General features: G+C 34.8%; 3 protein-coding genes and 1 long non-coding RNA gene across 5 annotated transcripts; 2 read left to right on the top strand and 2 right to left on the bottom strand.

Moving 5' to 3' along the window:
* Nucleotides 1–1,613: 1,613 nt before the first annotated feature.
* LOC147542449 (uncharacterized) lies at nt 1,614–6,871 on the top strand. 2 transcript variants are annotated; one of them, XR_015224259.1, is made up of 7 exons: nt 1,614–1,955; nt 2,500–2,611; nt 3,356–3,519; nt 4,693–4,756; nt 5,587–5,710; nt 5,795–5,908; nt 6,545–6,871. It is a non-coding gene; the product is annotated as an uncharacterized LOC147542449 (long non-coding RNA). The 2 variants fall into 2 exon arrangements; XR_015224260.1 differs by having other exon boundaries at nt 6,533–6,871.
* Nucleotides 6,872–9,186: 2,315 nt separating this feature from the next.
* On the top strand, nt 9,187–10,271 carry LOC147542448 (magnesium-protoporphyrin IX monomethyl ester [oxidative] cyclase, chloroplastic-like). Its single transcript, XM_086638269.1, has 3 exons — nt 9,187–9,492; nt 9,574–9,672; nt 9,929–10,271. The coding sequence occupies exons 1-3, from the start codon at nt 9,202–9,204 to the stop codon at nt 10,133–10,135; spliced, it is 597 nt and encodes a 198-aa protein (XP_086494395.1). The 5' UTR covers nt 9,187–9,201; the 3' UTR covers nt 10,136–10,271.
* Nucleotides 10,272–10,665: 394 nt separating this feature from the next.
* On the bottom strand, nt 10,666–11,832 carry LOC147542447 (nucleobase-ascorbate transporter 6-like). Its single transcript, XM_086635301.1, has 6 exons — nt 11,818–11,832; nt 11,406–11,464; nt 11,217–11,308; nt 11,033–11,110; nt 10,800–10,917; nt 10,666–10,705 (listed from the first exon to the last, which is right to left on the bottom strand). The coding sequence occupies exons 1-6, from the start codon at nt 11,830–11,832 to the stop codon at nt 10,666–10,668; spliced, it is 402 nt and encodes a 133-aa protein (XP_086491427.1).
* Nucleotides 11,833–15,992: 4,160 nt separating this feature from the next.
* LOC147542446 (uncharacterized) lies at nt 15,993–25,228 on the bottom strand. Its single transcript, XM_086635052.1, has 14 exons — nt 24,802–25,228; nt 23,667–23,740; nt 22,751–22,837; nt 21,826–21,901; nt 20,276–20,343; nt 19,061–19,162; nt 18,412–18,501; nt 18,238–18,312; nt 18,083–18,115; nt 17,880–17,960; nt 17,471–17,530; nt 17,025–17,153; nt 16,685–16,753; nt 15,993–16,386 (listed from the first exon to the last, which is right to left on the bottom strand). The coding sequence occupies exons 1-14, from the start codon at nt 24,842–24,844 to the stop codon at nt 16,261–16,263; spliced, it is 1,113 nt and encodes a 370-aa protein (XP_086491178.1). The 5' UTR covers nt 24,845–25,228; the 3' UTR covers nt 15,993–16,260.
* Nucleotides 25,229–25,410: the final 182 nt, after the last annotated feature.

Raw genomic sequence — 25,410 nt, 5'->3', positions numbered from 1 at the left:
AGACTGCCTCAATGTTATAATCCCCTTTGTGTTGTTTTGGTGTGGAGAATTAAAAAGGATTCAAATTTTTTTTTTCAACCATACTTTCTCTCTAAAACAGAAGGGAAAACGGTGGCTGAGATAAACATCATTTTTTAATAAAGGAAATCGTCTAGAAGTCCTTCTCAAAATCTAAAATATAGTCCTTTTCTATTTCAATGATCCAGATTGAAATATGGTACTTCATCTTTTTATTTTGGCCGCAAGATCTTACATAGAATTAGATTTTATTTTTTTTCCTATTAAATTTATGATATCTCTAGAGTATTTTATTATAGGAGTAATTGATATATTCATTCCTAATACGATTTTATTTCACAATGCCGTTTTATTACAAAATGCGTATGAACTTGGATCAAATACCTATATGTAGATTGCCTCTTTGGCAAAGGGATTTAAATCTCGTAGAATGCCAAGGGAGGACAAGGTAGCAGATTGCCAAGGGTAATAATGGGAGCTTCAAATAGTTAATCTACCTAAATCTGTTGAAGCTTCACATCCTTACATTTTTGGTCCTACCTGACTCTCCGATCTAAACCCTTATTTTAGTATGTGTGAATGGTGAATTTCACTTCAGACTGAAACTCAAACCCAAGTCTTAATTTTTTTTCAACTTATATGTTTATGGGCTACACGGGAGATGTGTTCTTGCTGAAACTCTTTAGGTGGTTGTCTTGATTAGGGTAAGCAAACTTGGTTATTTTGCTGCCGTATCAAGCCTTTCCTTCAACTTTGGGTCATTCTTGGTTCCATGTTTTGTGAAAAAAAAATAACAGCTACAATATCGAAGATATATCCTCATGCCATTTGTTTTTCTACATTGTAAATTTGTTTTGCAAATATTCACTTGATCGGTGCTAGCAGGTAGTGTTCGTTTATTCTTTAAAATTCGAATAAGACTTGTATTGAATGTATGTAATCGTCTAAATTTGGTTGATTTGAGAATCTTTTCATAATAATATACCAGTGGCATGGCAGAGAAATTGGGGGTCCGGTGCCAAAATATTAACGGGGCCTTTTATATGTTAAATTTTTTTTATGTAAAATAATAAACATAAAATTTAAATGATCTAACCATAAAAATAAATATTTCATCAGGGAACTGAATCTCAATGTTTTGTTCTGAACTAAATGATTACAATTAATATCTTTATTTGAAAAATTTTCTTCTCGCATTTTTTAAACAAAATCGTCAATTAAACCTTCATACTCAATCTTGTCTAACCTAGTTTGAGAATAATACCTCGAGTGTGGCTATCCAATGTTGGTAGAGACTAGAGATGGAAAGAAGATAAGTAGGATTTTCGTAGGAGCTACTGGCAGTGGCTAGAGAGAAGTTCTACCTGTTGATGAATGCTAGAGAGAAGGTACAACATATCTATTATACAAAACAGATCCTTGTGACTAGGACACAATAATTACATAAAATATGACTAGGACACAATAATTATATAAAATATGATTTGGCAATGTGACAAGGATAAATTTAAAGACATGGACATGCCACTAGGACATAATTAATATACACTAGGACATAATTTATTAGATAGTAATCTAACGCCCCACACATTGTCCGTATCTCTCTATTGAACTGAAGAGTCAAAACTCTTCACCTCTCTTCCTACACCTTCGTTGTCTATTCGATTGAATCTGCAAATTCATTCAACCCTTAATATCTGATGATGCTCCTCACTGTTCCTCAGTCTCCGTGAACCCGTTGCTTCATTATTCATTCCCTCTTTTATGTCTGAAGAGGGTGAAGATTTGAGTTACAAGTTCCTAAGTAAATTCCGCATTTCCTCTTCTTCATCTAATACTCTCCTACGAAACATCTTTCTACTCCACAGATGGTGCACAGGAGAGAGAAAAATATGCATGAGGAACTCAGTGAACTGGAATCAACAAAGAAGATAACGGTAAAAGCTCATAAAATAAGATATAAATTTTTATTTTCCTATTTTCCATTTTGCCCATTTAATTAGATCAGAGCTTCATCAGATCTTTTCATAGTTAGATCTTCTAAATTAGAAATTGTTATCAAGATGTTTGATAAAATGCCTCAACTAGAATGTGGGAAAGAATAAGATGTTTGAAGGGAATAGAATTAATGGTACCATAGTTATTTACTTAATTAACAACTTGCTTATTTTGTTTTGTGGTTCATCAAATACTTTTTTCTACTTCCAAATTTTTCTATTTTTTTAATATGAACTTTTAATTGAAAAGATTTCAGTAAGGTTTTTTTTGGTTTTCCAGAGTTATCTTCCCTGTATTAACAACTCAGATACAATTACAACATAACCACTTCATAGAACCTTCACAGAGAGATACCATATTGTTCAAAATTGCTTGTGATAAATGCCACTCAACTTCGACAATTATTGTTTTAGTTGTTAACATCTGGTTGATGATTTATTTTTGCCCCATTGGTGTTTGTATTTGTTTTATCTTTTGTTGTAGACCATCTTTCACTTCGGTCATGGTTATGAAGGTCGATTGCGATTATAGGATTTTCCAAATATTATGAAACCAATTTCGCATTTTTGAATTGTCCGAGCAGATTTAATAATAGGTAAAATTCATTCTTTTACTTTTTTTTGTTGTTGGATTTTGCATATTCTTAGAACCTCAATGTCCCATTTGATAACAAAAGGTTTGAAGTTGCACTATCAACTTATTAGTAACAGTAATAATCATTTTATACAAGTTAAAAAAAAACATTTTATACAGAGTTGAGATTAAGTAGTACTTGATGTGTCATTGACCTCCTAGGTTTGACGAATTTCCCTAAGAAAGACTACTAGAAACTTAAGCTCTTTTAAAGAGTAAAATCTTGTATCAATTTCTAAGGTAGCGAAGGACTACAACCAGTGATAATACCATGTTAAAGCATTGCTGGCTATGCCAATTTCGAGTGGCTTTCTTATTACCTTTGAACTTTGTCAAGAACTATTATGACTAATTAAAGTTGTCGTTATATGAATTTTCTTATTTTATTGTATTTCATGTTCACGATCTGTAATGCCTTGGTGAAATGGGTGTCCAATCCAAGGGCTTCATATCATTTTCATTGACAAACGATCCTGAATACCATAGCTCACATGTATAGTTTGTTTGCTACCTTCACTTCATTTTGGTGGACCAGGGGTGGAAACTAACCTGGAAGTGCTCACGGGATGGGTGATTAATTTTTATTCACCCGTCTAAATTTTCGTTGTTGTATAAATGTGATTTTACCTTAATTTATGATGATGTAACATTAATGTTAATTTTATACTTCAACGTTCTAATTAAATCCTGTATCAATGGGTTTCAGGAACATCAAAGAAATCCATGACGTTATGAAGTTTCTAACAGGCCTAAAAGGTGTGATCGAAGTGGCGAAGGAATAATCTGAGGAAATAGAACAAAAGGTTACCTTAATCACACCTAACCGGGCCAGCAAAGACTAAGTGAAACAAAATATCGAACCAATATGCGGTAAGCACAACAAAAAGTTACCTTAATCATGGCACCTAACCAGTCTAGCAAAGACTATGTAACAGAGAATAAACTGATATTTAGCCCTAAGAATAACGGCTCGACACTTATTCACCTTCTAAAAATATGTAAAACCAAACAAAAAGATGAATTGGAATCTTTCTTGTGCTTAGACATGTCTGTTCCTATTAATTTGCAATAAGAGGATTTGGAGTTGCTGATTGAATTGTTGGGAGGTTATGAACTTCGAGTCTTAGGTCAGAGGAGTAGTTTCTATTTGTGGATTTGAGAATAGATATAGTGAATAAGAAAGGGTGCCAAAGACACGTAGATAGAAAAAAAATGGTTTGTCCCCATAAAAATGAATATCTTTTAGGAAGGTCCGGTCAAAAACCTTATACCAAGGTAAACTTTATCTTTTCATCCCTTTATTTTCAGAATTATTAATACAATGGTCAACCCGCGTCCCTTGTTATATAAATGTGCCCAACCGCTGATCATGAATTTTTATTGCACGAATGGGTATTAGTTTATAATGCTGCGCGAAAAAAACCATTTACAGCTTGATATCTTTGTTCGAAAAGGGTGGTTTAACAATAGGATACTATATTTCTTTTTATGACTATTTCATAACTGTTTCGGATTGGGAAAAAATTTGGCATTGTTTTATATTGTTAATGGAAATTGCCGATTAAAGACTATTTCCAGAACTATTTCGATTTGGGAAAAAGATCACAATTCTATTTGTCATGTGACAATGTGAAGAATTTAACGTAATGCGGCACATTCAATGCTCACCATTTGTTACCAAATCTCAGTAAATTGTATTCCAAATGAACATTTACAAAAATAAAATTAGCATTGACAACAAAAAAAGTGTCCTAAATTATGACCATTTAAAGACGCTTGATCTTATCCATTTGGAATGACACAAAGCCATTATTGATTCCTTAATTTCAAGGATTCTATAATTGTAAGGTTTCACACATTAAGTTCTGTTTAATTTGTCTAAAGGTCAAGAGATTCCGATCAGTTATGTATTGTTGGTCATATTTCCTACGCTTCGTACTAATATATGCATATTGATTCATTCCATTGCAACATAGTTTCAGTTGGTTTACCTTAAAAGTTGTGTACATTATTCATCTTTCTAGCATATGAGCGCCTTTGCAGGTGAAGCTTCTCCAATGGATATGATGGATCTATACCAAGAGAGGGCATATGAGCGCCTTTGCAGGTGAAGCTTCTCCAAAAATAGAGAAATTTACTAAGTATTTGAAACTTTTCAAGCCCTTCTTATGACTTAACAGTATGATGTCTTTACATGATATCAACAGTAAGATATTTTTAATACCCACTTTGCGTTGTCTTTCCAGAGTTATGAAACTTTTGATTTCTTTTACTTAACAATTTCATTCCCTCACACAAAAAATTAACAAACTATGATTTAGAAGATGTAAATCGTCAAACATCTACTTAGATATGGAAACACTTCAAACACAGATAAGTTCTTCCAGTAAATAAAATTTACATAGTTACATCCACGAGGCACCCAAATACAAATATAAGGAAAAACGAGAAAAGCAGACTACTTTGTCAACTTTAAAAGTGTGTTAGATGGCAATATATTTTCCTACAAATGTGAGACGTTGTGCACCGCTTCAGTTTTATGTCAGTGAAAATCCACTTGGAGTATGAACTTTAGAAAATCTCGAACAGTTAAAAGTATAACAATGATTCTTTCAAAATTTTGTTCTGACAGAAACACGTACACCCCTTAAGTATTCCATTTATTAAATTTGAACCCTTCAGAGAGTTACTACTTGAAACATTGCAATGACCTCCTACTTGAAATGATGTTAAGCCATTGAATAATAGTTGTAACTTGTAAGTATTCCAGTTTTGGACTAAATCCCAATTCTTAAGGTTATGCATTTGATTTTCTGTCAATTCCAAGTTTCTATCAGTTGTTGTAGATTCCGTCTTCTATCAAATCTTTCCCTATCAGATTTATCTTCATTCAATTTTTTTTAATAATTCATTTACTCATAATATGTTTTTCTGCAGGTGGCTTCAAGCAAAATGCAGGAGACTAGGTGGTAACAATAATCCCGAAATTAGTGAGATTCTAAAGACTGCTGTCAGGTGCCTTAAAGATAGACTAGACCTGTTTAAGTACTTCGCAGAAGAGGTGATTATTTATCAATGTTCAATTTCATGTTACCTTGCAACTCTTAAATTTTAGGTTTTTTGACATGACATCTTCATCATTCAGGCAGAATATGTGAGATATAATGCCTCTCAAGATTCATTGTCCCAATATTTGAATTTCATTAGAGGCATCGCCCCCGCATGAATCAAATTCCCACAATTCAATTAAATGTTCCAGGTATTGAAATTGTGAAGATCACTCTGGTTATTTTGTGCAACATTGTATGTCATTTCATTTCCCTGACTTTTGTTTTAACGTTAGTGGTTTTTCACTAAGAAATTGTGGTTTTAGTACTGACTCGAAGCATGTTACTAAAAATATGCTGCTACTGATTTGAATCATGTTACAAATTTATATGATAAAGTTGTCTTTCTATGTTGAGTTTGAATTTTGTGTTATTTCAAAAGGTATTGTTGAATGATATCATTGTACCAGACTTTTAGATGGAGCACACCTTTCTTGGGAGATTCTTGAGACTCCCCATTATAATTTGAACTTCGCTTTAATGTTTGTCGTTTACTTTATATTGTGGTCGAGTTATCTTCACACAGTGTTTTGTCAAACACATAAAGCTATGATGCACTGATGAGTCGTGAGTAAATTATTAATTTTATGTATCTAGGTTAGAAGTTATTGAATAACAGATATACAATAAGCTAACGATGTTAGTTTCTTATATCTAAATATCCGTACACCTTCTCCACCATTACTATTGTTATTTCGTAAAATTTACTTCCTCTTGTGTATTTTTTTTCTAAATTCTTTTGGGGTTCGATAAATCTTAATGTTATCTTTTGTTAGTTTCTCTTTTAGGTCAGTGATTGATCTTTAGCCGATTACATCATGGTCAATGCATCAAAGCATGCTACCTATCTTCCCCATACAGGTGATGAGACTTCTGGGGGGTAAGACGCCTAGCTGTTCATATGTCTCCTTTAAAAGAGTGAACCAGCCAATACACCTCCTCAAAACTGTACCTATTGAAAGCGCTTTTACAATTGTCGAAACCACTTATGAGTGCCTTGGTAATGTTTAGTGACCTCAAAGTGTGTGGTACTTGTCAATACAAAAGAAGGCAAATGCTTTCTCCACTTTGTTGGTTTAAAGTTTAATGACAAGGTTGTGGATTTGTTTCTGAAATTAGTTTGTTGGAGTTGTTTTCTTTCCCCTTGTGCCGGATTTCAGATTTTTTTCTATCAATATATATATATATATATATATATATATCTTTCCTCACACAAATAGTAATTGGTATAAATTTATTCACATTCAAAAGTGATTTACATCAATTTATTTTGCTGCAACAGTGATTTTACATTGTAGAAGTTTTTGTCCTATACATTTTTTACTCTCAATTACTACTTTTGTCATTCTCGAGTTTACATATTTTCTTGCAAATCTAATTGTTTGGCAATGTAACATTTTGTGTTTATACATAATGTAATAAATGAATTGATTCACATGAATTGCAACAACTTAAAAGTGTATTCAACCCGTCTTTCTATTCAATACATAGTATGATAGATTTCATTACATAGTATGATAGATTTCCCTCTTCTCTGACTAAACCACTTCTCTGAAGAAAACGAACCCCTAATTTGGCCAGGTTTGTTCTTACTTGATCTTATGTTTGCTATTTTAATTTGTCAATCGATTAGAATTAAAAAGGCATTAAGGTGTGTTGTGGTTTTTTTTTTACATGAAATCAATGTATACAAATGACATTTCCAATGGGGAAAGATATTGAATAGAAAAAGTTCCAGGTTTGGTGTAAAGATGTTGAAGATTCTTTGAAGGAGTTCAAGATGAAGAAAGATATTGGCTTAACGAGTGAAGAAGTAGAAAAAGGCGACAAATTTATGGTTCAAATTAGTTGGAAATACAAGAAGGTGCATCAATTTGGAGTCTTATTATTGGTCAATTCAAAGATACATTAGTAAGAATTCTTCTTCTTTTTGTTGTTCCCTCTCAATTCTTCTCAGTTCACTCTCTCCCTTCTGATTAAACGCTTACTAACAATATCTCTCTTCATGCTTCTGATTTCAGGATATATTTGTGTTGAGGTTTATTGGATGTCTAAATCGATTTAGGATTCACAATCTCTTTCTCCATGCTTCTGATTTTAGAGTTCAGTTATATCAATGTGACGAAAGGTATTATAGGTTGAGGTTTATTTGATCTTCAACCAAAATCAATTTTAGATTACAATCTAAATACTAAATCCAGGTTTCCAATGGATTTAGATTTGCTCCTATTTTTTCAATAGATTCTGGATTTTGGATTGACATCAAGTTTTCAATCAAGGTGACCACATGTATTCAAGACTTGAAGTTTATTTGTTGTGTAAATCGATATAGGGTTTGGAATCAACTAACAACCTCACTCTCCATGCTTTTGATTTCAGGGTACAATTGAAGCAAGGTGACAACAGGTATTATTTAGGTGTTTGATGTTTAAATCGAAATCGATTTTAGATTACAATCTATATCTAGATTTCCAATAAATTTAGGTCTGCTCCCGTCGTTTTAGCCGATTCTAGATTTTGGACCATTAAGTTTTGTACGACTACTATTCTATTATGTTCGAATTTGGGTCGCAATTTATTACTGGATAAAGATAGATTTTGAGTGGTAGTCCAGTATCATACATACCCCATAAATAGTGCACCTAATCGTGTAAATTTTTTTTTATCGAGACGGTGGAGGTCTACAATTTCATGGTGTCAATTGGTGGCGGGAAGTTCTTAGCTTTTCTACCTATGTAGTGGTACCATATTTTTTGTTATCATATACCTGACTGCCCTCGATTTCTCAGTCATTAAGACCTATTTCATAAAACAAATATAAAATATTGAGACTTTACTAGAGAAGTTGACAATAGTTTCTGTCTGTTTATCTCATTACTTGTATCTGGTAAGGGGCTTTCAGTTACTTCATATGTTTATGGACACCAAATAATAAAAACTTTCTAAGAGTATTTTATAGGGTAGACTAACAATAATCAGTTGGAAAGGTTGGTATCAATGTGGTAATTCATCCCTACATCCAATAGTCCAACTGTCAACGGTTTAGCTTTACCGTTATACGGAAGTTATAAATGTATAAATGAGCGAAGATCAAAAAATCACTCTGCTATTGGGTTCTTTTGGGGTCTTTTTCATTTTTAGTTTCAAAAGCAAAAATTCAACTTGATTTTTGTTTGTTTTGATTTAGGTATTGTGTATGAATAAGTAAAGAAGATATTTCATGGTCGTAATGGAGTTGTGGTCGTTAATTCTGAACATCTTTATAATTAGGTTGAAATGTGATTCCAACCTCTTATATATGTTGCCTAAGCCTAATCTATGCTAAGGTTGAAATGGTTTGTGGTTGATTAATTGGGATTTTAATCATTTTATTTCTGTACACGATTAATCCTGCAGCTATTGGTAAGTGTGATTCCAGTGGTATGTAGGTTATTTGAACTTGGCAATGGATCTAAATTTCCTAACAAAAGCTAGGAAAGACACATTCTTCAAGCCAAAATTCATTTTCTATGCTACATATTTGTCAGAAAAGATTGGGCATTGGAGGTACATCACCATATACAGGCATCTCAAAACCAACCCAGAATACCAAGTTTACCCTATTTTCAAGCATTTTGAGAACTGGTGTCAAGATGAGAACAAACATGGAGATTTCTTCTCTGCACTCATGAAAGCTCAACCTCAGTTTCTCAATGACTGGAAGCCGAAATTGTGGTCTCGATTCTTCTGCTTATTGGTAACTTTCATTTCTCTGTTAATTACTTGCAAAGTTATATGATCATGAGAATGGAGTACAACCACCACCATTGTTTCACAGGTTTACGTGACGATGTACTTGAACGACTGCCAACGGACAGCCTTCTACGAAGGAATTGGACTTAACACCAAAGAATTCAATATGCATGTTATAATTGAGGTAAGCCGATAACTATCATCTTTTATGGAAAAGTTAAGATGACTAAGTAAGAGTAGTCTCACATGGACAAAGAGAACTTATGACCAAGTAAATAAAGTCTAGAGGCCCTCGACGCTCATTGTAATTGATTTTTTGGTTTTTAGTTGGATGCCAACACACTTAATTTGGTTCCATACCTCGAGCAACACATAAGAATAGTCCGCTGCGACATAGACAAAGGGAAGTCTAACGACCAAGTATTGAACTTCATTTGCAGACTAATCGAACAAAAGCGAGGATTTTTCCCGCAATTCTAGATGTGGAGAACCCAGAGTTCAAGAGGAAATTGGACAGAATGGTGGAGATTAATACCAAACTTCTTGCTATCGGGGACACCGAAGATATACCTTTGGTGAAGAACTTAAAATCAATAGATTTAGAAACATTAACATCAATAATAGTTCTCCAAACTTCGAAGCTTTAAATAACTTAAGATAAATTAAATAACTCGAAAACAATACACTTATGGAGAATGTTGATCCGAAATGTCGATACCATAGTGAGAAAGTACTAAATGTCGAAAAGAAGAGAAAATTTAAATAATTTAATATCGTGTCTACTATTCCGATGCGTAAAGGGCATTCCCCCGCCCATCGGGCGGGGGTTATGCCTAGTATAAATAAATAGGAGAGAGAATAAGTACTACAAAACACAGAAGCTTTTGTGACGGCCCCAATCCGTCGAAAATAGAAGATAATCCGTCGGAAAAGGTTTTTTCCGACGAGCTGAAGCCGTCGTGAAGTGGTCGTAAACAGTGGCGACGTTAATACTTTTCTCGACGGGCGTTCTCGTCGGAAAAAAACACAATTCCGACGGTTCACGTGAAAAGGTCGCCGCAAAAAGCCTTCTCAAAATAAATGAAGTTCCACTTTTTCCGACGGCTTTTTTCACTAAATCCGTCGGAAATAGTCAGATTTAAAAAAAAAATTGTTTTCCTGCTGCTAGCATCATCAATTACACAATACGAACCTGCTGACAAATAACATAAAACATGCTGACAATATAAAAATAAAACATTATAACTAAACATTCACGAGAATAGCAAATTAAAACTAGTGAATATTTCATTAACGAAGTCACACACATACAAAATAACAAGGTCAAAAACCGACAATGTAAACAGTACTATTGGTTTCATACTTAGTATGAATTTTGTTCTGAAACTATTGAGATTGCAAAATTGTAGGAAGCTGAGACCTGCTGAACCTGTTTATACAAGATAATCTGGCAATTAGAAGGGAAAGGAAAAAAAGTGTTCTCCAAAGTTTTAAAGATAACTTGGGCAACCAAGAAGGGCTCTACTCGTTTCGATTTTACATACCCACGTAGGCAAAAAACAAGCAATATAGAGCAGCAATAATTGGTGCGGGAATGGAAGCAAAGATTGCTCCCAATTTACCTATAGAGGCAACAATATTCGAGTAAGCAAAAGGCGTAGTAACTAGCAATATTCATGAACAAGATGATAACAAGTGCTAGAATGTCACAAAAAATGAAGGAATTACCAAGAATCGAAAAGAATATCATGAATCCAGCTGATATTTGGACGACCCTCCGACTACCAACACGGGTCAAAGCTAACAAGCCAACATTCTCACTGTAGTACAAAACCCCCATGAGATTCTCGTGTCACTCGGGTATATCTAAATAGTATTATAATGGAAGGATAACGTATTGGCTCGTACGGGACTTACACGGATACAGTTGATCCAGTTATGGTACCAAACAATCCAGAAAGCAATATTCCGACTCCCTGAATATAAGGGAAAAGAAGAAAAGAAAGCTTTTATTAATGATTGAAAGAATGGTGGCAAGGGAGTTGCACTTGCATATCTTGAGACTGCAATGTAAGTTCCAGTGTACTGCGATCATACAAGTATAAGTTAAGTTTGTAAACTGCAGAAGAAACTTATTCGGGTCAAGAACACCGCAAGTGAAGGGGCATATGAGAATAGTCCTACATGGGCTAAGGGAAGTCTCATGATTAAGTATAGAAATTGTATGGAATCTGCACCTATTGCCAATGTTCATAAGTAAGCTACTTGTTCCATTAGGCATTATCCAAAATGACACCCAGATCATGCGAATGATGCGTTGATGACTCACAGTACCACCTAACATACTATAACTTGCAACTAACCAAACATATAACTCTTGAACTATATATTAATCTTCGATCAAAACTCACTTAAATCAAGCTATAAACCGTCTCAAAGAAAATAAATTTGACCTCTACAAGACCAACAAATGAAACCGCATCACTGCAAAGGCCTCGCCTGCTTGAAATGTAGGTTCCTAATATAACAAAGGTCAATCTTTCATATATATATATATATATAGAAGCTCCTCTGTTTGCAACTCCCTCTTTCCACATCAAATGACATTGATACAATCATAAACTTAAGTAAAAAGTTACTAAAAAGTATTTAAGTTTTGGTCTATTTTGTAACAAAATGTGTGTTTATTATTCATGTGGGACTATTCTAACACTACTGGATATCCAAGAGGTAAAAGGGGTTTTAACAACTTGAGATGAACTTACCCAAGAGGAAGTAAAAAATACTAGCAGTTTCATGGCGACCAGTTAACCTTCTCTCATTGCCCTCTCCATATGCTGCTATGTGCTGCTTGTGCTTGATACCTAGCTTCTCAATGGCCTTCTTTATCACATCAAATCCTCCATATTCCCTCATTGACTTTGTGCTAATATAATGAATTAATATCAAATACATTATAGATTAGCTTTTGCTTTATAAGTTCAAATTTCGAAAATAATATAATAAACTTGGAAGTTGAGATTTACTCTTACCTATAATTTGTGTGAGCACCAGCACCGTTCCAGTCTCCCTGATAAACATTTTTCAAGATAATGTTCAAAGAAACAACAAAATTTGGTAATTTTGATATTAAACAAATCAAAGTCATAAACTTGGGATGAAATTACTTGAGTAGAATAACTATTAATGAATGTATATATAGAAAGCGAACCAGAATTGGTTTTGGATAAAGAGAACGGACCACGCCTGCGAGTTCTGTAATCCTCTGATTAACCAAAAAGAGAAAATACAATGAGAATTAGGAATTTTGATATATGGTCGCTACAAAGTGATCGAAAGATGTTTTTGCTATACCATTGCTACACACTTAAAAAGATTGCATCTTTCAACTTTAACGGAAAGGGCGGTAACTAATCTCTAGATTTTACTCAATTAACTCTATTTATACCAAACATCGTCTTAACGGAAAGGACGACAACTAATGTCTAGATTTTATGCAACTGTGATTTCCCACAAAAGGAAACTCACCCTATATTCTCTAATTGGTTCTTCTCTCAGGATAATAGTCCAATATTCATTAAGCAATAACCTAACACTCTATAATTCTAGATAAGTAAATGAATAAGAGTGTTCTTGAGTGCCCAATGCTCCAAATTAGGTCAAATACTAAAAAAAGAAATCTAACAAACTAACAACCAACTTACTAATTCGGCAATTTCAATAATAAAATGTGAAATCAACCCCAAATATATTGAAAAATCACAAACCTGATAGCAACATTTGAGAAGAACATCAAGATCAAACCTTCATTACCCATTCTTGTCTATATGCATCAGAAGTCTACTCTTCTTCTCGGAATCAAACTGTTGATAAGACTTTGATTGCTCCACCAAATCATTCAACAATTCATACGCATCTTCAGTAACTAGAGTAACCACCATTGATACATCAACCGTTTGTTGCCCTAATTTCGTCATGTTTCTTCTCTTTTTTCCAAATCTTTACCAGTTATGAGTTCTAAATCATAGAGAGAGAATGGAGAACAGAGAGAGATGGATAAAGAGAGTAGAGTTCGAGAGCGACTGAGCGAGAGAGAATGGAGAGAGATGATAGAGAAAGTAGAGTTCGAGAGCGAGAGAGAATGGAGAGGGAGAGATAGAGAGAGCTAGGTCAAATTCAGTTTTGGGGAACTAGGTCGTCTATTTTCGACGGACAAACCCGACGAAAATAGTTTTGGCGGAAAATATTTCCGCGCAAATTTGGCGAAAAATGTTCCCGCGATGAAATCATTCCTCTTCCGGCGGAGAAAACTCTCCAACCGTCACAATAGGGACTTTTTCTGACGGCAACCGTCACGATTCTCTCTCTCCATCAGAGTATGGGAATATTTTCTTTGATTTTATCTCTAATAGGGTGCCAAGCAATAACAATTAGCCATCACACTATTGAACCTCTAATTAGACAAGTTCAAGAGTTACATAGCTGACATACTATTAAATCTTTAAATGGAGCGTTATGGAAGTGTCTCTACTTAGACCAGTTCAAGAGTTATATAGTGACATACTACCATTGTCTACGGATGTCGGATAGTGACATAGACAAATGAAAGCCTTGTCACTAATAAAATGACATTAACAAAAAGGCCTCCCCAATTTTGTTAAAAGGCCTCCTCATGAACCATTTTACTTGCTAAATTATCACTGAGGGAGGCCTTTTAACAAAAATGAGGGGGTCCTATAAAATCTCCCTTTTGGAAGTTTTAAAAGGCCTCCCCAATTTTGTTAAAAGGCCTCCTCATGAACCATTTTACTTGCTAAATTATCACTGAGGGAGGCCTTTTAACAAAAATGAGGGGACCTATAAAATCTCCCATTTCGATAATATCCCTACCGTAAGAACTATTCAAATCGTTCCCGGGGAAATTCTATTCTGAATAAATTCTTCTAAAAGGTAAAACAAATTTCGGAAGTTTCCAAAATCTTCTTGGATAAAGTTAGGGTTTTGGAAGTTGTTACATGAGTTCTTCTTCAACCACTTTTTGTATTCAGTTAGGATTTTGATTTGATTACCCACCAATTCAATTGGCTGATTGAAGATTTACTCACAACGAATCAAAATTCTAGAGAGAGGGAGTGTTTAGGTAGAATTTAAGATAAATAAGAGAAGCATTAACGGTGGCGTAAAAATCGGGCATGGGTAGTTCTGATTTCCCTTTATTTTCTCATTAGAATCTATTAATTTAAATAAACCCCAAATCGGAATTTGATTAAGAGAAATACAAAGAAAAAACATGAAAAGAATCAATGATGTTGATATTGAAGAACTTCACAAGCAATTCAAAAACTTGGAACAAGATTGGGATACATATAAATCATCTAAATCTAAGTACCCTTTTAGTCGTAGGCAATGTTGGGATGATAATGATGATGATTATGATGGTGATTATGATGTTTTTGATCAATTCTATGATCGAACTTGTTCTCCAAGAAGTTTGATAACTTGTCTGCAAGATGGGGAAGAAGAATGGAAGGTGAGGACTAATGATTTAGCAGTTTTGGAGATAGTTAGAGAGAGAAAGGAAGCAATTAGGAGTGGAAAATTGAAGGGAAGAAATTTAATGGAGGCTTTGGATAATGCAAGTAGTGATAAGGGGAAAGTGGAAGAGGTTAGTATTGGTAGTGGGTATTCTTCTTGTGGGTTGGTACAAGGGAGTGAAGTTAGATCTCTTTGTTCATCTTCTGGTAGTGGTGGTGGCGGCGGCAGTGGTGGTGGTGGTAGGGAAGAAGAAGAGAAGAAAAGAGTTTTTGTTGGTGGTGGTGGTGGTCGTGGTCGTGGTGGGTGGAGTATTGGAGGTAAATTGAAGGTAGTAATGGGTTGGTTTGCCATTTTCTTGATGGCACTTGTATTCACTACTAATGCTTGGAAGACTTTTGATGCATATGGAGTTGAAGATTATAAAGATACTTTGGTTCCTACTTGACAACTCTCTTCTCTCTCTCTCTCTCTCTCTTAGGCAAGTAGATTCTTGATTAGCTAGTATTGTTATTTTTGTTGAAGATTAGCTAATATTGTTGGTTTACAATTAGTTCTTAACGTTCTTGGAAGTTTTGATTGATTAATTTAGAGAGACATTTTGTTGATCTTATAAAGTGCTACATTTTTTTCTTATTTTCGAAGTCATCGTACTCCTGTCTCGAACTCTTGATCTAAAATTTTGGGATATGAACTTCTAATTTGTTAGCATCAAATACTGGACGGTAACTTTCAACAACAAAAGAAAAAAAACAAAGACGCCTGAATTTCAAATGAACACCATTATTTCACCCCATGCTCTAGCTTGATAGGGCAAAATCCAATAGTCCATCTCAAATTTTGGCCAAGTTTCAGCCTATATTTTTTCCCCCACTTATCCGACCTCTCGCCATCAAAGAGAAACATCTACATTGGTAAGAAAGATCACACAAAGCAAAGACCAAGTAGATAAAATGAATAAAAGAAACAGCATTAGAGACTTTCCAATTCTCATTATTTTTGTGTTCATTCTTGTTTCTATCTAATAAGCAATAATCACCATTCATATTTCATACATATAAATGATTGAGCTCTCACAAAAAGTATTTAAATAGCCTTCAGATCTACAAAATTTAGTTGTCGATGACTAATTTGTTTCATATATATCCTAGCACCGTCTTAACGACAGTTTTCTATGAAAAATAAGAGTGCCAAAAAATGCATTTGATGAAAGATGTTCATGTACAAAAGTCTGAAAATTTTATCTTGTTGATGACCCATTTCCGAAAAACCATCCAAACCGACCAGATTTTGCAGTCAAGGAGCCATTAGAAATAGATGGAGAGACTGGTTCAGGTGATGGAACTCTCGGAGGCATAGAAGTAGTCTGCAACAACACCAATAACTAATAAATTAGAAATCATTAACAATTTATTATTAGAAAATCGGCGAATCAAACATCTAAATAATCACTTCGTTCTTTTTCTCATCATCCCCGTCTGAATAGTCTGAATCAAATGGACCCAAAATGCACATCAGTCATCCAGACGAATCAGACATCACGAGTCAAACAAAACCATCAGATGATGAAGTCAATTCTAAAGCTCACACGTGTTAGCCCTATGAAGTTTCGGATACTTCAGCTAAGGGCCCAAAAGTAATATGCAATTTCGAGTATGGCTTACTCTTGAACTATGCAGAATAGATGGAGAGACTGGTTCAGGTGATGGAACTCTTGGCGGCATTGAAGTAGTCTGCAACAACACCAATAACTAATAAGTTAACAATTTATTATTAGAACATCTGAGAATCAACATGTTAATAATCACTTTGTTCTTTTTCTCATTGTCTCAATCTGAATCGTCTGAATCAAATTGACCCAAAATGTGCACTAGTCATTCAGACGAAGTAGATGTTGATGAAGCCCAAGTCTAGACTCTAGAGCTCACTCGTGTTAGCACTACGAAATTTCCGATACTTCAGCTAAGGGCTCGAAAGTAAAATGCAATTTCGAGAATGGCTTACTCTTGAACTATGCATAATTTGAGGTAGTTCAGTTGCTGCACTGGAAGCGTCAGATGGAGATGCCTGAATAGATGGAGAGCATGGATCCAGAGACAAACCTCGGTGCAAAGACCTAGTTTGCATTAGAACCTGAAACAACCCGAAAGAAGTTGTAAAAATTCATAAGGACAAACTTTCATTAAGCAAATTCATGAGTCCTGACGACTTCTATAGTTGGGGAACCCATTTGATCATAGGTTCAAATGGTACCAGTAAAATATACGTTATCAAGCTAAACTTATTTCTTTTTCTTGAATTTCTGCTTGTTTGAAACTAATCAATAGCATAAAAAGAAGAACTATGCTATGTACACGGATTTTCTTTTGCTTCCAAAACTTACTCCCGGGTTGCAATTTGGAGTTTATGAAATTTAAGCTAATAAGAGCAGAATGAAAACTGAAACTTACCCTCGGGGCTGGTGTAGTTTGAGGTTGTTCAAGAGCTGGCTTGGAAGTGGATGGTGATGCCTAAAATGTTTAAATCCGTAATCAGTGCAAAGAAACATTGAACACTGCTATCAAATGCCCCGGCATTAAATAATGCCGTGGAAATACAGCAAACATTTCATGAATATACTGTAACATAAAACTCGATTCTGCGTGAGAGGATTTTTTTTTTTTTGAAAAGTTATTCAGTTTGTTCAGTTCTTTTTTTCAAAGCAAAATCCAACATGTAAATTTGCGAAATGGGTATCCTAGAAGGATAATTAAAAAGGAAAAGGGTGTTTTGAATTGGTTCCAAACTTGTACGTGTTATACATATTTATATAATATGCTCTTTTTCCAATAAAAAAGTTGAGAAGGAAAAGTTTCTAACCTGAATTGATGTTGCAGTTTTGCTATTTTCCAGTGAGTTAACAAAACCGCATAACCTCAGAACTCCTTCAGTCGTAAGATTCTGAAGCGGTGAGAGGAAAAAATGACTTATCAAACAAAACAAATAATATATTGCTTACTAATTTTCTCCTGTACTAAAACACAAAGATAAAGGAAGAAAGAAAGAAAAGAAAAGAGACATACCTGTTTTCCTTCAATTCTACTAAATCTTGTTTCCTGGGACAAGGAAAAGATAAAAACTGAATTAGAGACTCTCTCCCTCCCAAGAATCAATTTAAAGCAGTGGCTAAACTAAAAGAAAAAGGATCTCGTTCTAAGAAGTAGAGATAGAGATGCACCAGAGTCTTGACTACATTATGGACATTTTGCACACCCTCCGAGAATGAACCTACATCGCCTTTTAACATGGAAACCTATAATTGTAAATCTTCTGTAAGATTCTTTTTGACGAATGATGACAACTTAAAATAGTTATAAAACAGAAAGAAGCATAATTATAGATTAAGTATTACCTCTTCTCTCGTAGCTTCAGTAAGTCCTTTACACTCTTCTACACTACTATCAACTTCAGTGATTTTCAAAGATATATTTTGCTCCGTTTTCTGCATAAAAAAGAAGAAAAGAATCAATCCTGGCACTAAAGCACATATCAAGTATCCTCACCTAGTTCTAAAGCTAATCAATGCTACTAAGCGTCAGATATGAAAATATTTTTGTTTGATCGGTAATACATTCATCCTTATATTAAGTGTTTAACATTCTGCAAGAGACACCCGCTCTTTCCATGGTACCTTCTTAGCTCAAACATATGAATCTAATTTACATGTCCCATCACACGATATAGGTTTATTTATAGTTGCAAACAAAACCAATACACTAAAGATTTGCATCTATGGTACCAACACGTATAGGTAACATCTCAGAAAACATTTGCAGTCCCCGCCTAATTAAATATGACTTCTGTGACCTGCATGAGAATATGTAAACATATAGAGTAGAAACTACACCTTTTAGTGCATGTTATGTTCATAAAAAAGTCAAGGTGGGGTCAATACTATGCAGGTAGCATCCGTTCACATCGGATAATGTTCAGAACAAGGTCAATATTTATTTTGCAATAAATTTAATTTGACGAGCACGACGTTTAATGAATATACTTGCCTTGATAGATGAAAAGACTTGCTCGAGCTGAGAGCCCACAGATGTGCAGGCATCGGATAGACTGCGTCTTGTAGCAAACATCATGTTAGAAAGCTTCCAACCCTACAAAGTTTTTAGACAAAGGGAAAAAAACTGAGGGAGGTGTTCGTCATAACAAAGTTAAAACCATGACAAAGAAAAAGAACGAAAAACTTTCCCCATAATATACTGGGTCAGGATAACAAATCTGGATCACGATGAGGTGTTCCTATTATTTGCTGGACTTTTGAGTTTTAAAATAGAAATTTATGGTGGAAGTCCAAAATATTGACCTTAATAACACAATAAGTCCACTATTAACAAAAAATAGGCCAAAAGTCCAAATAAAAAACTACAATTTTTGAAATGCACCAAACAAATCATTTTTGCATACACCATTTTTTGGGATTCACCAAATAAATTATTTTTGCATGACATCGGATCGGTATATTATTGCATTAAACAAATCGTAAATAACCCTTTACATTTTACTATTGAACTTCACACAATTTGGTTTGTTCTGCGTACAAAACAAACCTATTGCTACACATTCACTAAACAATCAACACATTAGTGATACATTTGTGTATCTGCACGAGGAAAAAACAAATAATCAAAAACCTATTTTATATTAAGTTTGGACCAAAAACCCAATATATTTTTTATTTTGGACTAATCGCCCACGGACCCTTTAAAATATGACTAGGTGTGCACTTGGCAGCGTATGTTCAGTAGCCATCGGCTGCATAAACGAACCCATAAATGGTTCCCTTTATCTTATTAATAATTAATAGTAGGAGTCCTCTAAGCAACCAAGGTACAAAAGAATTAGTAGTACTTCTATTTTAGTAGATAAGCAACTTTAGTTATAATTCAATTAGTAAAGAAGAGTGAGACTGATAATAGGAACTGCCAGCCCTATGGCTTTGCCAAACCCTATAAAATTATAAATAGGGTCTTTATTATTTTTTTATCATCACTGACTGAATAACTATTTGGAGTCCCATGTCAAAAAAGTAACTATTTGGTTGCACACTCTATTTTATTTCCTTTAACTTGCTTTCAGTTACTTTGGTCATTACTTAACGTTATTTTGCATTTTTGCCTCTGTGCATGAATATGGATGTGGTACCTAGGTATATTGCCATCAATAGAATTCCAATAACATCTTCAAGGAAAAAAATTAACTGGACTTACCTTCCACCATATAATTCCATATCCACCAACAAGAATAACAATTATAACCGGTGCCCCAATGCTTGCACCTACAAGATGAACCATGGATAGAAGATTTCTACTGAGACACATATGCTGATACATTAACACTGTAAATTGAATTGAAAATGACAGATAAATTCTTCTCAGGAAGTGAAGGTTTACAAACAAAAGAACATGACTCTTGAGGTTACGCTTTATTGAGAAAGTACGGGTTGCTAAACTGCCACATATAGTAACCATAAAATGCGTAGTGGAGGTAGAGTAGCTACAGAAGGAAATCAGTCAGATAATCGTGTATGCTATGCAGTCCGACTCGGCCGAGTCAGCCGAGTGACTCGGGACTCGGCTCGGACTCGGCAGTAACCCGAGCCGAGTTCCACCGAGTTCCCGAGTCTAGGGTTAGCCCGAGTGACTCGGGCTGACTCGGTCAGACTCGGTCGACTCGGCTGAGATAATTTTTCTTTCATTATTATTATTGCAGTCTGATTTGTATGCCTATGGGTGTTTTTTGTATATAATATTCCTAGTTATTATCTAATTAGGAAGAATATTTAAGAAGATAAGTCTATTAATTATTTATGGAAACTTGTTTAACATGTTTTGGAATACCAAAAGATTGTTTAGAGTACGAGTTTACCGGAGTGATTATTTAGTTCTACTTGTTCCTAACACTACTAGTAATTTGATTTTTAAGTTCGAACTTGATTAGATTAAGTATTATCATGTTACTGTTTTATATACATATATACTACTAAAAATTTCATAAGGGCTTAGAGTGACTCGGCCCTTGGCCGAGCCGAGTCCGAGTCCGAGTCGTACTACTTAGCGTGTATGGAAGTATTGGACCAGTAGTGCTGCAGCAATGGTATTGTATGCCATTAAGTGAGGTAGCGCCAGCCCAGTAGCGGGTCAAAAGTTTATTGTCATTATGGAAGAATGGATTATTAAACTATCTACATAACAACACAGTGCAGGGTAGAGGTGGAGTAGCCATGGAAGCAAAATTAGTCATAGACGATCGTGTTTGGTAGCGGTAGACCAGTGATGCTGTCGCACTGGTATTGTTTCGCCAATAAGGTGGTGACGGCCAAGTGGCCAGATGGTAGCAAGGTGATGATAGGGTTTTGCAGAACCTGAAAGCCACTCTATTATACTAAATACGAGGAAGAACAGCCTAAACTCATTACACATGGTCAGCTCAGACCAGTATGCAGGAATATGTAATATAAAAATATCAAACATTCAGCACAAAAAAGTTAGAATACGTGAGACATCAGACATGAATATTACTATAATTGAGTGTTTGCATTGAGGAACGGTACACTGATGGGGAATTTATGTCACATATCTCATAGGCCTGTTATAGTGAAATATGTCCAATATTTGTGTTTTGATGCATGGAACAATTCTGTAATTATAAGGAAACTATGTCACAATTTTGCAATACCCAGTTGTGTTACGTGAAACAGTTCTTAACATGTTTGGAATAACAATAGAACTTAATAAACCACATACTACAATATCTCTACCTGCTCTACTGCCACTTATTATTGTAACTGAACGGTTAGACGCCAAGAGTTGCAATTCTTCTCGCAAGTTGTTAACCTGCAAAGTAGTATGAGATCTATCATCGAATTGAGCATGCTAACTTTCTACAAAATGTTAATAATAGAGGAAAAGAACAATGCATTATTAGGCAGAGCAAGTAAACCAAATGCTCAGAACCACATCTACACTCAAATAAAATTGGAAAATTACCTAATGTGGCATGTGGGTAAAAAAAAAAAAGCTTCGGGAAAGGGATGTACAGTTTTAGTGGAGTGCTTTATATACAATGTAGTCTTACTAGGGGCATCCCTTTCAAAAGTAACTAGTTTATGAAGGTAAAGATGAACCTGTACTTTATGGAAACCTATTAAGTTAGGGTGATTTTCTCGATAAAAGTAACTAGCATTGAAACAAACAAATAGGTCAAGATGGTGCTAAGGGGAATTACCTACCAACGACCAAAAATTAGAAATTACTTACAGTGCTCTAAGTAATGCATCCTAACTAAAAAACGAAATAACCAAACTACTACAGCTACAATTCATCCCCTATCCCTAAGGGCCTAAAGCTTAAGACACATTTGTCCAGGAAATACACATTTGTAGAGTCTACACTTCCAAAGCACCCAAAGTTTGATGTTACCAAGTCACCAAGAGGAGCTTTCTTTATTGGGAAGAATTTTATTGATAGTCATGTCGTTGACGAAACAATATCTCAACATGTAGCTGGAATTCTATAATTAACGACATAACCAACACAAATGAAAGTTTATTCATAATACCGATAATAGACCTAACTTCTAACTGAAAATTATAAAATATCAATGCTGACGAAGCTACCATAATTGAAATTTCAAACAGTAAAAAGAAAAGATTGAGAAATTTAATTCAGGCGAAAGATGCAAACCTGAGCCAGCAGAGAGTCACTTCTTGGCTTTCCGCTAGATGAAGAAGAGTCATCCCCCTTCGGTATTTTCTTAAGAGCTGAAGCAATCTGAGATGAAAGTAAAGTAGTCAGGAAACTCGGAAAGGAAATTTGGAAGAAGTCAGCAATCCATAGGAAATGAAAATGCATAGAAATTTCATAAACTTTAGATAAAACACAACCAGACAATCGGCGAAAATGAAAAGCAGTATAACCTACAATAGGAAGATGATCTAAAAAGTATTACTTGCTGTCTTTCGGTCTGGAATGTTAAGTGAATCTTTTGCATCTTTTGTTTGGTCCTATCTGGAGTATTTCAAAATCTAGACAGACTATTGGTTCCATAGGGGCAGTAGTGATTTAAAGATCAAGAGCACAACCGCACAAGTTGTGGAAAGGGGCTACGGAATGCCTTGCTACGAACAAATTGAAACACGAGGCATCAAGCTTTGCTTTTAAAGATAAAGAGGTTGATTTTGATTTTGTCAAAGACGGGAATCCAGCTAGTTTTTCAATTAGGGGAGAATATAATAAAGCGCGGTCCCCATGAATAAAGACTGAAGTCAGATGCTATCTCACAGACTCACATATTCTGTGATTTGCTATTTTTTTTCTTTTTCTTCTTTCTTGTTCCCTTTCCTTGTTTTGCTTATACAAATATAGATGATATGATATTTAGTTTGTGAATACTGCGAGTTTAACTAATTCATTCCTCTTCATTATATTCAAGATTTCAATCTTTGGATACGATAGTAGGAATATTTTTAGTGCTCCGTAGTCTATAAACAGTGTTCGAACAGATAATATAAAAAGGAAAAAGAGCACCCAATGTTATATTCAGATTTCAGATCATGAATATGAACATTAGGCTTAACTAGTCAGTGAGCCAAATACGTACCTTGAAAGCACCAGAGAAAAAGTCAGTAACAGTTGGTAGGCTTCCTTCCTTGGCTAACACGGATCCAACTAGACCTGATAAACAAAAATAATAAGCTATCTGGAATGGATAATATCCAAAGGCAACCCCAAACTTTGCAAACTCTCAATGATAGAGGAATGACTACTGACGAAACAATACATATTGCAATCTCGGATAAAAGGAAAGCTAACAGCACCCAGGGCCAGCAGAATCACCACATATTGTATTCTGTTACAAATTTATGCATACAGACAAACACAGCGGAACAATCGAAGCTTATGGTATATATTATTTGTGTTCCTTATGTTATGTGCACAAAAGCAATATCGTCTAAATCAGCGAGACATTTGCTTCCCGGATAGACTTTAAAAGTATTACTCCATTTGATTTCGTCTACGAATGTCAAACAGAACCCTAATAAAAAAAAGTGAACTTAGTGTGCCTCTTTTAGAACCATCAACATTCAGTTTCTTCATACGGCTGAAGTCACCAACAACTTTAACTAAAAGCATCTAATTTATCTACAACTTGTACTCTTTCCATCTATACCTAAACCGTCTTGACTGTGCATTCTTTGATTCATTCATCAATTTGAACTCCTAGCTCCTAAATACACTATAGCAAACTATTCATTACGTTCCGACTACTCATATTGCTCAGATGCTAATTTAGTTTTATTTTATACTAATATTCAGCGCATCCAATAACACTTAAGACTTACATCTTCACTTCGACTACCAGTCCTTACTTCTATATGAAAATCAGTTCCACCAACAGATTGGTAAGTTCATTATCATTCAAATGATGCAAACTTAGCTGATATCGATAAAACATAAAGATAACATTCTCTGACTGGCGAAAAATTAGTTTAGGCTTAATGAATTTTTCATATACATATTAATCTAAACAACAAGTTTCAAACATATAAATCAATGGAAACCTTAGAACCTCATCATCGCCTAACACATCATAAATAACTGAGAAATATAGGTATATAGAACCCACTAAGATCTATCAAATAGTTGAAAAGAGTAACAAATTACAGACCGATAAAAACCTAATTTTACTTCATTAAGAACAAGCTTCTGTTAAGAGAGAGAGAGGACGATCGAACCTGCACCGATAAGGATTGTGAGCTTTCCAAGTGGAAGCGCCATGAAACCCTAATTCAGTAAGACTATCTCCCTGGAGATTCAAATCGAATCAAATCGTTTAGTTAGCAACAACATGAGTTTCTCTCTCTTAAAATAGTCTTTGTTGTTTCTCTCTCTAAATAACTGAAGGGGACTAGTGTTGATTGTTGAAGAAGAAAGATGGTGGTAGTAAAAACATCGACGAAGCAAAACAACAACCAAAACTGAAAGTCGTGAGCGGCGAAGGCGATTTCAGATAATCCAACGGCTGAGAATTGCCCATTCCTTGACTAAAGAGGCTAAGGGTCCGTTTGACACATAGGAAATCAAGTTAGAAAATAGATTTTCGTAAGAAAACCCATTTTCACCCGTTTGGTACAACAAAAAAGGGTGGAAAACCAATTTCCCGTAGGAAAAAAGGTTGGAAAAAGGGGTGCAAAATTGTACTGCATTTCCCATGGTGGGTTTCGATGAGATTTTTAACCTCTGTAACACTATTGTTTGCACATATAATATCATGTTTTATGCCGGGCCTATTAACACATCTTGGGATTTTATTATTCTTTTTCTTTGTAAGTTTGATATAGATC

The sequence above is a fragment of the Eschscholzia californica genome, unplaced genomic scaffold, assembly GCF_041429995.1.
Source record: "Eschscholzia californica isolate CP2 unplaced genomic scaffold, dmEscCali1.0.p SCAF_4, whole genome shotgun sequence".
Classification (NCBI taxonomy): Eukaryota; Viridiplantae; Streptophyta; class Magnoliopsida; order Ranunculales; family Papaveraceae; genus Eschscholzia; species Eschscholzia californica.
The sequence above is the reverse complement of the archived record's forward strand: the minus strand, read 5'-3'. Positions and strand labels throughout refer to the sequence as shown.